Source organism: Engystomops pustulosus, chromosome 1 (assembly GCF_040894005.1).
Source record: "Engystomops pustulosus chromosome 1, aEngPut4.maternal, whole genome shotgun sequence".
Lineage (NCBI taxonomy): Eukaryota > Metazoa > Chordata > Amphibia > Anura > Leptodactylidae > Engystomops > Engystomops pustulosus.
In genome coordinates this window covers 179,004,714-179,018,743 of record NC_092411.1, presented here as the reverse complement: position 1 = coordinate 179,018,743, position 14,030 = coordinate 179,004,714, and the positions used below count along the sequence as shown (strand labels likewise).

Genomic DNA, 14,030 nt, shown 5'->3' with positions numbered 1-14,030 from the left:
AACAGCACCTTCTTTTTCGCCAAATGCGGCCGCCAACTTCTCAGGTAAAATATTAATTGCTGTTCTGCTCAACACACCTACGGCCTCTGCTACTTCACGCACTTTCGTTCGTCGATCAGCGAGTATCGTGTCGTGGACTTTTTTTGAATGATTTCCTCTGTAACCACTTCTGCCGGGCTTCCTGGTCACTCATCATCAAAACGGATGTTCGCTTACATTTTAAATTAGTTTAACCAATATCAGTCTGCAGTTTGTTTTGCCGTCGTTTGATAGATGGCGGGACACGATGATAACACCAACTGCCCTCAGGAACGCCCTCTGACGTCAAACACGGGTACTTATTGAACCGCCCTCGTACATTGCTTTTGTGGTAACATTTCATTTACATTGTGTGCTTCACATTGCATTTGCGTTCACATTGGGGAACATTTATCAAACTGGCTGCACAAGTTTTGAGGCGCAGTTTGCACATAAATACATGTTTTTTAAATTGAATTCTAGTTTTAAGTAAAAAAAAAAATTTAAACTGAAATGTGTGAATACAGCTTAAAGGGGTTCGCCACTCTTTTATGTAATTTGCCCATGTGCTTTACTCGTGGATATTACTGGACTGTTCACCAAATGATTCAGCAGTCATGCTACTTACTTTTGCTGAAGCATAAAGCTAACATCATAATGCCTTACTTTTCAGAAATGAGATGAAAGAACTTGGAAGACATAGCAGAGAACTGGAGTATAGGTTCTGCTTCCTGGTCGTACCAACCCACACTGCAAATGATATAGCCCTGCACGGCTTAAGTGTTGGAAGTATGGCAGCCGAAGAGTTGGGAAATCCTGAGATGGGCGTTTATTTGTTCCGATACATTGATGTTGCACTGAACTTTGCCCATCAGAAGAAAATGAGTTCAAATGTGGTATTAATATTTAAAGTATGTCTTTCATAGTTTTTGTTTTTATAATTTGTCAATCTGAAACAAATCTTGTATAGTGAAGTTCACATTGATATAAATATAAATATTTTTCCGTTAGATTTAAACTTGAAATTTATTTTAAAGGGTATGATCTCATAACACATATTGGACAACAAGTTATGCGCAAGTTTTTGTTTTTGGTTGACATAATTTGTAAATATGAGATTGTTCTGCTTCTCTTACTGCTTTACAACAGCTCCATTGCACTTCGGTCTAATCTACAAAGTACTTTTTCCTTGACTCAGGACACTCCTGACAATTCCAATTAGAATAGGTCAATATTCAATAATTTGGACCCCAGTACCCCTTACTGATCAGCTACTCAAAGTGGTAATGCTGCTTATGCTTTACAGGCCTGTGATATCATGTCCATTGGTCATATGGCTTTACCGCAGTCCTATTCAAGTTTAAAGGAAATCTATAAGCAAAATCAAGCATGAAAAGCCAGTGACACTCTCATAGATCTAGGCACAATGTCTGTGGAAATCATCTTATATTTGTTATCCATGGCCTCCTTCCTTATAAAATCAACTTTTAAAATTATGCTAATGAGGCCTGGCTATCCTAGACCCTCTGTGATCTGACTTTACAGACTGTTCCCTTGTCTTCCCCTCCCCCTGCTCCCTCAGCACTTGTGTAGTGAGTAGGAAGTAGTGAATGTTCCCCCTCCACCCTTTCAGCTGAAGGCAGAATGGAACTGTAGGGAAGACAGAGAAGACAGTTTGCAGTTTTTACATGAACTCTCAAAGCCTCAAGGGCATATTTTTAACATTTCGGTAAAGGCTGATTAATTTTACTGCATATTAAAAAAAACATTAAAAAAAACACTTATTTTTTCCCTTCACCACGACGGCACCACGAGAGAAAGGGATCCGACCCCCTCATTTACAGGAAACCTGAGCATAAAAAGAGATTCCTGCTTCACCGGTTTCCTATCCCCGGAAGGGGGTCCTGATTACTCTGTGTTGAAGGAAGAAATCTCTGCGGTGTTCCATGTACATCCTTGAGTAGGAGAGTGTGGGACACTGCAAGTTTAGATTTCTGGTTGGAGGTTTTGGTGTACCTTGTCATGAAAATGCAGAGTGCAGGTAGCGAGCTCCGCGTCCAAAGCTCTTCCCACGGCAGGTAAGTGAGCATGTTGGGTGTGTGCTTCAACCCCTAAACAACTTCTGCTTGGTTCTGAGCATGCTGGGCAGCCTTTATTTGGAATTGATGACACAGATAATCTTATTTAATTAGTTAGAGTGACCCTGAATGTTGAAGACAAAAGAGAACCTAGGACTGTCCAGGATGTCATGTTTGAAGGTCTAAAAGAAAAGCGAATGCAAGTTTTTACAGCTCATGACACTATTGCCTCCTTTATTGATAAAGAGTGGAAGTCTCCTGACAACAAAATCCTATATCCGCAGGTCTGTGGTAGTTCTCCAAAAGTTGATACATGCGAAACATGTGTTGGTGGGGGGTCCACCCTTTTTCTGTATGTACCTATTTATGTGTCCCTAGTCCCCCGGGTAATGTGCAATACATGTTTGTAAGCAAATACCTTGTCTAGTCCTGAGGACTATACCTTCTAAAACTCTATACAGTTTTACTGTGATTAACTTATTAAGTATATTTAGCCAATTTGACCATTGGTGGACTTTTTCTGTGTATGTTGTCTTTTTAAATGGATTTGTTTTAATTGTTCTATTAAAGTGTTATTTTATGTTTTCTACATTTTAGTTTTGTTTCCTCTTCTTTGTGGTATTATTTGATTTTTTTGTTTGATCTGGCGGAAGTACAATGTTCCCCCTATTACTTGTATCAGTGTTCATTATCCAACTCTACCAGAAGGGCTCTCTGGCTTAAAAACTGTTTAGGGGATATTGGATGGAGAAATAGACTTTGTGACACCCCCTGTGTTGGAAATGTAATTTTTGCTCCAATCTGTTAGAAAAGGCATAGGATAATAAGAGGTTCTTTCCCTCTACAACCAAGCATTTCAGACCCTTTAGCCCCTTTGGTAGATCAAGCTTTCAAAGAAGGGGTCCAGATAAAGGCCAAAACCCTAAACCCTTTTTGAAGGGTAAGGGGTTCTTGTTCATTCTTGTTCAACCAACCCATTGCCCAGGCCAGGCATCAAGAACCCAGACCCTTATGATGCCAGGGCCCTGTTGGTGGGAAGACTGACTCACTTCTTCCAGACTGGTCTCATATATTGGGAAGCAAGTGGGTTCTAAACATTATTCAAAAAGGGCATTTCGCTGGATTTTGCTTCGCCTCCTCCCACTAGGTTTAAATCCGGCTCCCTGGGAAAACCAGAGGGTTACATTAGCAGAACATGGTCAAGTGTTTTATTCGGCTCTATTCTGGGTTAAAAAAAAGCCAAATGGTTCCCTAAGAACTATCCTAAACCCAAAAACCTCAAAAGAAAGATCTTCATGTATCAAGTTTCAAAATGAAAACACTGAAGTCAACCGTAAATCTACTTTTTCCTGATTGCTTCATGGCCAGCATCGATCTTACAAATGCCCACTAACACATAGTCATCCATCCAGATTATCAAAAGTATTTAAGAGTGGCTATACAGGGCTCTCCCCTTTGGCATTTCTATCGCCCCAAGAGTTTTCACCAAGCTAGTGTTGGAAATGGCAACCCGTATAAGAAAAGGTCAAACCTAGAATATATCCAGTTAGTAGTAGTGTCCGAACAGGAGGTACTAGATCAAATTTCCAGGGTGCATCAGATTCTACAGGAGTTGGAATGGATAATAAATCCAGAAATTCATCCCTGGTTCCCTCAAGAAGAAAACTCTTTTTAGAAATGTGGTTCTCAGAGATAGGCCTCTTTCTTTCTTCATAAAAGGCAGAAAATAAGAACCTTTTTGTTAAAAACTAAACAGTTGCCCTGTATTTTTCTCAGTCAGCCATGTCCCTCCTAGGTCTCTCCCCACTTTTCTAAAACCCGATCGGTTGGATGTGGTGAATTCTTCTTATATGTGCTTTGGGAGAAAAGTCTTCTTGTCCTTAACCTAATTTTCTCTAAAATATTATGTGGTGGTGCAGTCGTGGAAATGGGGAAAACAATAAATTACTCTTACAAGTAAAGTTGTTTCCTCAAATCACTACTGCACTTGGTATTTCCCACCCAGGTGTTCCTTTTTTTGGGTGGTGTTGGTTGTTGCAAAAAAAAAAAAAAGCAGGGAAGACGGAGTCTATTTTCATGCTCAGGTTTCCTGTCTAAGAGGGTGAATCCCTCATTCTGGTGGTGCTGGCGTGGTTCATGGAAACAACCTGTATATTGTTTTTAAAATATACCGGTATATTGTTTTTAAAATTTTAGTTAGTTTATATATCACAAAGATATCATCATTTAAAGAATAGCATAACAGTAAACATTTACCTGAACCTTCAGGTAACAAAGACCCTTGGTCTTGAAAGGATTAAATGTATATTAGGTTATAAAGCTATCATAGTACTGTTTTTGTGATTTTACTTGTGTTCATTGACATTTAATCTTTATTTAGGTGCTCTTTGGTAAAGTTAAAACAGTTAAGCCAGGTTCAGCTCTGAAATCAGTCTTGGAACCAACACCAAATTTTGACAGCCACATATCAAAGAAGGCACCTTTATGGAATGATCCACTGGATGAGCAGGTTACAAATTCCTTGGTATGAATGAATCTTTGATCTACTGTTGTTTAAATCATGTTTTTAGGATGAATATGCATTTTAAGAAGGTAATGGTCTTCTTAAAAATATCTGTATATTGTCTAATGAACCCTCACCATAGAAAAATGACTTTCAACATCTTATGGGGGTATTACAGAAATAAGCATAATTCACATTCAAATGGGTCATCATTACCTTTACCATATTCGGACTCCAATAACTTTTTCATACGGCAAAAGAGTGTCAATTTTGACATTTGAGTGCATTTTTCTGCTATGGGGTTCACCGCTGAGAATAACCGGTTTTTATATCTTTAAAGATTGGACATTTTGAGAAGCGGTGACCCTTTTTTTTTTTTTTACTTTTTTCCACTTTAAAAAATGATTTATTGTTTTATATGTGTTAGGGGGTTTTGGGACATTGTTATGAATTCATTTTTATAAATTTGTTTATTTATTTTTACTTTTTTATTTTCACATTACTATCATATGAACTAGTGATCATGTGATCACTAGTTCATACTAATGCAATGCATCTGCATAGGCTGACACGGGATCAAACAAGTTAACAGTTTCTTAACAGGGTACTGCTCTTCACTGCACCGGTGACCCGTGCAGAACCTAGGTTAGGCCGAAACCCACCGATGTAGAAACCAGTATGGGTGGTTGCTAAGGGGTAAAGAAGAAGAAGTCTTCTTAAAAATAGCCTTCACCATAGTGTAACATTACTTTTAACATCCTAAGGGGGCTGTAGCCGGTGACTTGCAGTGCATCTAGAATGGCCGGTGTTATGGTGAGACATCATCTCATTGGGGCAATGAGTGTGATGGCAGTTACACACACTTCATGAATAAATAAACACTCACCACACTGACGTAGCTGCCTTATACTTATTGCACAACAGCCAGTAGACAATGGCTTCTGTATATGGTAATAATCGATAATAAGTGTATTTTGGAAAGTGCAGGGGGTGATTGTAAACGCAATGGTGCAGATTCCTTTAGTGGACATACATCCTGGATACTGAATAATTTGAGATCTTTTGAGTATTTTGTTTCTATTTTTTTATGATTTGTATATCGCTAAAACTTATGTTGATTTTTATTATTCCCCAAGTTTCCTTCAGGTTTTGCATTTTCAACGTTTAGTAGCGTAGTTCAATATCCTAAAGTATATAGAATATTCAATCTACCGCTAGAAATTTGGTTGCTTGTGCAATAGCTCCAGCATTGTGATTGTGTGGTATTTGAAGCAAAAATTATCACTTTAACAAAGAAGTTTCAAAGTAATTCAACTTTTGAAAATTCATTCTCCCCAGTTCTACACATAAAATATATATGGATAGATATTAATAGATATTTATTGTGACTTTCAACAACTTACATAATATCTGAAACTGGTATTAATGTATTCTGCAGATTTATGTGTATGAATATGATAAGAGCTTTAAGCCCGTGAAGACTCCAAGACAGTGTCTTCCAATTGCTACAGTAGATGCAACTTTTATAGTCAACAAAACTGTTACTGCTACTTTACCAGCACGGCAAGCATCAAAACCTATTGTATCAGGTATGATGATTGACTTCTATTCATGTACAGTTAATATGTTAAGGAATGAACCTTGATATGCAATGAACCTAGAACATTTTTAATACCAAGGTTTGTCTTATTTCAGGTATAAAAGGACAACCTTATTTTGAATATATTGTGATAAACATTTTCAGGCTTCCTGCATTTGTCCTCTTTTAAGGAAAATCTGACTAAGGGTACATTTACACATACGTATGCCCACCCGGCCGTAGCCATGTCACCAGATTTTACCCTATTAATGAATTAATAATTTTATCCTATTATCCCCTTGTCATGTCATATGGCGGCTGCAGGTGTTTAGAGAGGTCTCATGGGCTGAGCCCTCTCCATAGCCGGTGATTGTTTGCAGCATATTGCATCAAACATCCACTGGTAACGCCCGCGATCGGTGCTAGCACCAATAGCAGGTGTTAACCCTTGGCATTAAAAAGCCAGCAGTGCCATGTTGGTTTAGATAATCCCTCCCCGTGACGTCATCAGGGAGCGGTGATCTGTTGTTGTGACAGGCTCGGGACACACAGACCAGAAGCAATTTGCAAATTGTAATAGATGATGTGGAAAATTCTGTAGTATGGCAGTACATGGTAGAATCAGACAACCTAGGGTTAAATAACCCTACGGGGCCTGAAAAATAGTAAAAAATAATTAACCCCTTCCCGCCGCGGCCCTTTTTCGATTTTGCGTTTTCATTTTTCACTCCCCACATTCAAAAATCTGTAACTTTTATATTTTTCCATGTACAGAGCTGTGTGATGGCTTATTTTCTGCGTAACAAATTACACTTCAAAATGGTGGTATTTAATATTACATGCCGTGTACCGAGAAGCGGGAAAAAAATTCCAAATGCAGTGAAATTGGTAAAAAAACGCATTTGTGCCGTATTCTTGTGGGCTTGGATTTTACGGATTTCACTGTGCACCCCAAATGACATGTCTACTTTATTCTTTGGGTCGGTACGATTACGGGGCTACCAAATTATATAGGTCTTATAATGTTTTCATACATTTAAAAAAAATAAAACCTCCTGTACAAAATTTTTTTGGGGGATTTTGCCATCTTCTGGCGCTAATAACTTTTTCATACTTTGGTGTATGGAGCTGTGGGTGGTGTCGTTTTTTGCGGATTTTGATGACGTTTACAATGTTATAATTTTTAGGACTGTACGACCTTTTGATGACTTTTTATAGAATTTTTAATTTTTTTTTAAATGCCAAAAAAGTGCCATTTTCGACTTTGGGCACAATTTTCCGTTACGGGGTTAAACGCAGTGAAAAACTGCGAGCCCTCTCCATGTACCGGGACCCGACATGTGACGTACTATTACATCACATGTCGGTAAGGGGTTAATAAAAAGTTTTGAAAAATTTAATAAAACATAAAAATGAAAATCACCCTAGAAAGGTGTCCAACACCGAAATGTCGCTACTCGTTTCAATAAAAATCACTCACGTTTGATTTGAACCTTGGAGTGCTGCCTGCCTTTTCCGTTCGTTGACTACAAACCAGGATCAAGCCGAAATCCTTGGAGGCATTGCACCCCTCCTTCTCAGGAGTCTTTTTACTGTGCGGACTTGAACTTTTTCCATTTTACCTAGAAAGAATAATATAGATATAAATAAACAGTAAAAATGCTCATAGCTGTGCGCCCTCGTCTGCAAAACCGGAGTTCTGCGCATGCGTAGTAGCTCCAGCTTCGGAGCCGTGACCGGTGCAGTTTCTTGCACTTTTTACGTTTTGTATTTCAGCTTTTTATATATGTTCAGAAAAAGGAGAATAATACAATGTTGTAGGATAACTGCAACTGACTGAAGGATCATATCCAAAGAGTTGTGGCCAATGATTCCTACTCAGAATGGACACAAGTTATAAATGGTGTACCCCAAGGTTCTGTGCTGGGCTCACTATTATTTAACTTTTTTATAAATTATATAGAAGTCGGAATAAATAGCACTGTGCCTATTTTTGCAGATGACACCAAGATGTGTAGAGTAACACAGTTTGCAAGCTGACATATAAGATTATGCACCAGGGCTAATAATCCACATGTAACATGTCCTTGGAGTAAATCTGGTAGAATCCCTTGTATAGAAGGACCTGGGTGTACTAATAGATTATAGATTAAATAACAGCATGCAATATTAATCAGCTTCCTCTAAAGCCATTATCATCTTGTCATGTTTCAAAAGTGGTATGGCCTTTCGGGATAGGGATGCAATACTACCACTGTACAAGGTATTGGTTTGGCCTCACCTGGAATATGCTGTTCAGTTCTGGGCTCTAGTCCATAAAAGGATGCCCTGCAGCTGGAGCGGTACAATGAAGAGCACTAAATTGATTAGGGGTATAGAGAGTTTCCATTATGACTGAGGATTAAAGAAATTAGATTTATTTAGTCTCGAAAAGAGAAATAAGTAGCCATCACAAAATTGCATATACGTGTTCACTGCAATCGTGCTCTAAGTAGCAGTGTTCCCGCTGCTGCTTCTGTTGGACCAGCCTGTACCATAGTGACAAGGCCACCTGTCTCCTCGCAAAGGGAGGGACCACCAGCAGCAGCACCACCATCACCAAGCCAGTCTGCACCATCCATTCAGCTTTTAAAACCCCAAATGATTTAAACAAAAATGAAATTTGGGCCATTTCAACTCACAAGTTCTGGATTGGAACAGGAACTTTTCACAACTGCTGGCCTTTGAAATACTCCCCTTTAGTCTGGTGAATACAGACCGCTATAAAAAAAAAACCCATGGAGGAGGGGATTGAATTCTCAATCTCCACTACTTTTCCCAGCAGACCAACCCCACCCTCCACAAACAGGTTATAGACAAAACCAGGTGTGCACTGTACATCTGAGATGCACCTCACAATGGACATGTGGACAGTAATCATGGGCAGGGATGTCTGCCCACTGGGTTAATGTAGTTGGGGCTGGTTCAGAGACAGGAGGCGCTTTGACGTACATTTTGCCACCACCCAGGAGTACTAGACATAACTCTATACTTGCTACTCCTACTCCGCTTTTTTCTCTCCTGCTTCTTCATCTAGTGCCAACAACATAACGCAGTGCCTACACCACCAGTTTTAACAAAGCTATGGGGAAACGCCAGCAGACCATGGTGAAACTCATCTGTCTGGAAGAGAGACCACATACTTAGTCACAGCTGTGGACTGGAATCCAGGAGCAAACAGATGAGTGTTTGCTGCCAATGAACCTCAGGCCTGGCAAGGTGTTATGCAACAATGGCTGAACTTTGTAACAACTCTGAGACGAGCAAGGTTTACGTATATCCCGTACGTTGTGCATGGTGCAAAGGTTTCTTGCCACATGGTGCAAAGGTTTCTGGACATGCTGGAGCAAATGTATAAAGTCCATGGGGTGTGTGTGCATTTTTGGCTGTTAACACCCTGTTGCTACTTGCCTATCAGCAATTAAGAGGAACTTTAGACTACCTAACCATCGCCTCAGGTGTGATGTACGAAATAAGTGGAATTCAACTTTGCACATGCTGGAAAAGATGCGTGGGCAGCAGAAGGCAGTTTTCAAATTCCAGCTCCACAACGCCAAGATGAGTCGAAGCAATGACCAAGAGCACTTCCCACCAATGACTCGTGTCAGGATTCAGGGGTAGTGGACCCACTGTACCTCTTAGTGGCACCCGGTTTTCACCAGAGCCCGCTGCCACCAGGTCGCTCCACAGGCGTGACTTTCCTAGCGGTGGCGGTGAAGGGGAAGTACAGAATCGTGAGACAGAATACATAGATATATATACATCCCTGATATCCCTCCTCCTCTCCATCTCCATCCAGGCTGCCCTGCTCTTGGCGCTCTACAGTCCAAGCTGGAAGTAGCATCACTGAGTGATACTGACACCAACTGGACACAATTCAGCTGCAGGATCCTGACTGCTGCAGGTTTGGCAGGATTATTCCTCCCTATATTTCTGCCAGACACCAATTTGGTCAGTGCTGAGGGCACCACCATTAGCACTACCATCCCAATCTCTGGGCAGCCTGGCCTACATAAGTCAATACACGCTCCAGTGCTCCACAATTACACCGGTGTTGTCCAGATAATCACCAGTTACGTTTACTAGGTTGCCACCCTGATGGATGTACACTACAAGGATAGCGTAGCGGCCTTGATTACATCACTAGAGCATGAATGAGTACAAGCGCAAACTGGTGAAGGCACTACTGGTGTAGTTCCCATCCTAAATTGAGTGCTCTGTGGTAGCACAATCAGTAGGGGGAAGTCATCAATGTGGCCAGAACACCAGCACCACTTCAGGTAGGAGAGTGAGCATGGCTGGGCACAGTTCTCCTCAACCTCCACCACCATCAGATGTAGCACCAGGAGGAAGACTGTGACTCCCATGGTGGAAGAATCTGTCCATACGTCTCCTGGTACTGAAGAATGGGTCCTCCCCACTAATTTTCGGGTGGTAAAACTAGATATGGTCCACAACTTGTTCTGTATGCCTTGCAGGTGCCTGCGGCTAGTGTGCTGTTCAGCAGTGCCGGTGTTGTCATCACCAACAAGAGGATCCACCTGTCCACAGACATTGTGGACATCCTGACATTCATTAAGATGAGTAAAGAATGGGCTGAGTGAGCTCACACAGAGTGAATTTAACTTCTGCATTAATTTGTAACAAGTTATGGTAAAAGTCAATGTGAGAGATGGTGAAAAGGTTGGCAATATTTATAGCATAAGCATGCTATAACGCAAAGATTTTATGTCTGCAAAAAACACATATCCTAGCTCAAGAAATTGGTTAAAAAATAGTTGGGGCTGGCTGGCTATTGTCCCGGATGCCCCTGCAACCCATATCTCGTGTCCCAGGCACACCCATGTGCCCCTTAGTGCAGCCTGCTGTCTCACATACCTCTCCATTTTCTACCAGCGTTTCCTGCAGCTCTGTGCAAGTTTTCCCGCCTCCTAGGGCTCGTGCGCCGGCTCTGTAAAATTTAAAGGGCCCAGCGCACCTTGGTGGTCCAGTGGGTTCACTAACCCTGGTGCCTGACAGCTATATACTTGGTTGACATGGGCAGGCTGGCTATATAATGGCAGGTTATATATTATGGGGGCAGGGGGCTGGCAGGTTATATTCTGAGGGGTGGAGGCTACCTGTGCTGGCTGGCTATATACTGGAGGCAGGGGACTGGCTGGCTATATATTGGTGCAGGGGACTGGCTGGCTATATATACGGAGGGAAGGGGGCTGCTGGCTATATACTAGGAGACTGGCTAGCTATATACTACTGGAGGCTGGCTAGCTTACAGGCTATATACTGAGTGGAGTATGTAACGAATGCATTTCTCACCCTAGGCTTTGTACTCGAGACAATAGGTTTTCCCATTTTTTGTGTGTTAAAATTAGGTATCTCGGCTTATACTTGGGTCGGCTTTGACTCGAGTACATACGGTAGATAAAAAAATAAATAGTAACTGGTTGAATAAAATATTGTAATTATATTATAAGAGAAAATAAACATAAATTTTGGAAGAGGGTAAATGGCAATCATGTGCCAATGTAATTTTGGATGTTTAAAGTGTTTATAAAGAGATCCTACATATGGAGTTCAATGGGTGTTTTTGTGTGGAACTATGAGGAAGATGGGCTTTGAAGAGAATTGGCATGTGTATGCAATGGAGGGCAGAGGTCTCTTCCATTCTGTCTAATATGTGGGTCAAGGCAAGAATGCCTGCTCTCTCCTCTTCTCTTTTTTTTAGGTCTGGTTAGAATTCACTCCTTTTTGGGACAACACAATCATAAAGGGGGAAAGAATCCAGGGTTATAAGGGATGGATTGATAAGGGTCTATAATTCAAATTTCAGCTTTATAAAGCTGGATAGTTCCAACTCCTTATTGACATTTTCAGAAGAATTTGGTAGATTATCATTACTCTGGATTTTTATTTCAAGATCCAGAAAGGCAATTTTGTTCTGATGTAAATGTCAGACCAATTGTGTTATCTTCCCAGAGTATTTATACATCATATTTTTAGTATAGCATATTGTTCAAAAACACTCTATTAGTGTATGTGTATGTGGTAGTAGTGGTGCTAGGATTACCCTTGCTTATTGCACTGGGCTATTGTAGTCACCACTTTCTGACCCTGAATACCTCTGACTTGGACAACCATACTGATTGTTGAAAGATTTGTAGTGAATATGACGGCATGTATGTGTAACATCAGCACAAGGATAATGCCAGACTTCAGAAGATTTGGTCAATGATGTCCCTTGATGCAGGACCATCAATTACAGTGAAGGGGGAGTTCTGAGGCAGAGAAAGCCTGCAGTGTTAAAATCTATGCCTCTTTGAGTTCATTAAGTTGATTTTCTGGATGATGCCACCACACAAGGTCATGAAAGAAACATCATCTAGAACAGTGATGGGCAACCTTTATGAGCTTGGTGTGTCAAAATTCGCCAAAATACCGAGCATAACTCGGGTGGTGTGTCACCTTGACAAAAAAAAACATAATTTTGTGATATTTATAGTTTAAATAACAAATATGTATAATTATTTAACTTCTAGGGTACTTTAATCCTAGGTTGTGTGATTGATCCTACCATGTACTGCCATACTACATCTATTTATTACAATGTGCTGGACAATCTCTCAGCCTCCCTGCTACTGCACCTGGCCGTGTAGGAGCCGAGGATGAAACTTAACTCTCCGGCGTCCGCGTGTCACTGAAAATGGCTATGCGTGTCAGCACTGACACGCGTGTCATAGGTCGGTCAGCACTGATCTAGAAGCTTCTTGATAACATACCAGTAGTGGATTATTGAAAAACTTTCTGATGATCGGTTCCCTTTAACCCTTACTGGTCCAGAACAAAAGTTTCAGACTCCCAGCAGTAGAGCACTATTCAGACTGAAAAGCACCAAACAAAATTCTCAGCATAAGAAGACTGCAACACAGATGTAACAGTAAGCACTTTGCTTTTAGGCCCCTTTCACATGAACACATGATTTCGCTGGTCCTGGATTTCATTGCTTTATGAATCTGTTTATATAAGTGACTTTTTAAAGCCATCTGTGCTCATATGTTACTGCATCGTACCATTGCCGTATAAAATACGGTGGGCTGCATTGATGGCTAGCTGATGTATGGCAGACTTCTGGCTGGCTGACAGAATGCACCTCCTACTGGTTCTGGTCACCCTGGATACTGCACGTATATAGGGAAGCATACGATGCACAACCGTATGCAACACGTATTCTAAACGTTCCCATAGTCTTGTATGGGGTGTATGGATTGAAAATACTAGAGATGCTGTATATTTTTTTATGGCTCACGTGCGGTGACAATATGGCCATAAAAACTGGTTGGCTGTTTGTCCCATTGAAATGAATGTAGCCGTATGAAAATGGCATGCTACGGGTAGAATACGACTGGTTTCAGATGTTTGAGCGAAAGATGCCTCAAAAGGGTATTCGCACGAAGACTAGTTTCTTAAATGTACTCAAGATAACAAAAATACAGCGTTTCATAGATATATTTCCAACCTGTCTCTATTAATCCTGGTTTATACAATTTTGGTTGCCCCTGGACCCAACCATGGATCTTCTGTGTTTAGGGTCGGCAGCCATCTTGCTCTTCTGTCTGACACTGCACTGAGCTTAACTGCAGCGGCCCACACCCTTGCATTACAGGATGAGCTCACACACACAGACACCCACACTGACTTCCTGCAGCTCCTGAGGAGAGTAAAGCTACAGACAGATAAGATCTTTATCTGGGGAAGACACAGCAGATCTGACAGTGTTGTAGGTGAGGTATAGCAGAACTGTGTATGTTATACCTGT

General features: G+C 40.9%; 1 protein-coding gene across 4 annotated transcripts in view; it reads left to right on the top strand.

The window, feature by feature from the left end:
• The window catches only part of TEX15 (testis expressed 15, meiosis and synapsis associated), a 109,763-nt gene that overhangs the window by 62,142 nt on the left and 33,591 nt on the right, over positions 1–14,030 (top strand). For all 4 annotated transcript variants that reach the window (XM_072114003.1, XM_072114005.1, XM_072114004.1 and 1 more), the window contains exons 4-6: positions 692–929; positions 4,477–4,620; positions 6,038–6,188. In XM_072114003.1, the coding sequence (XP_071970104.1) occupies positions 692–929; positions 4,477–4,620; positions 6,038–6,188 (533 nt within the window). The remainder of the gene's footprint in view (positions 1–691; positions 930–4,476; positions 4,621–6,037; positions 6,189–14,030) is intronic.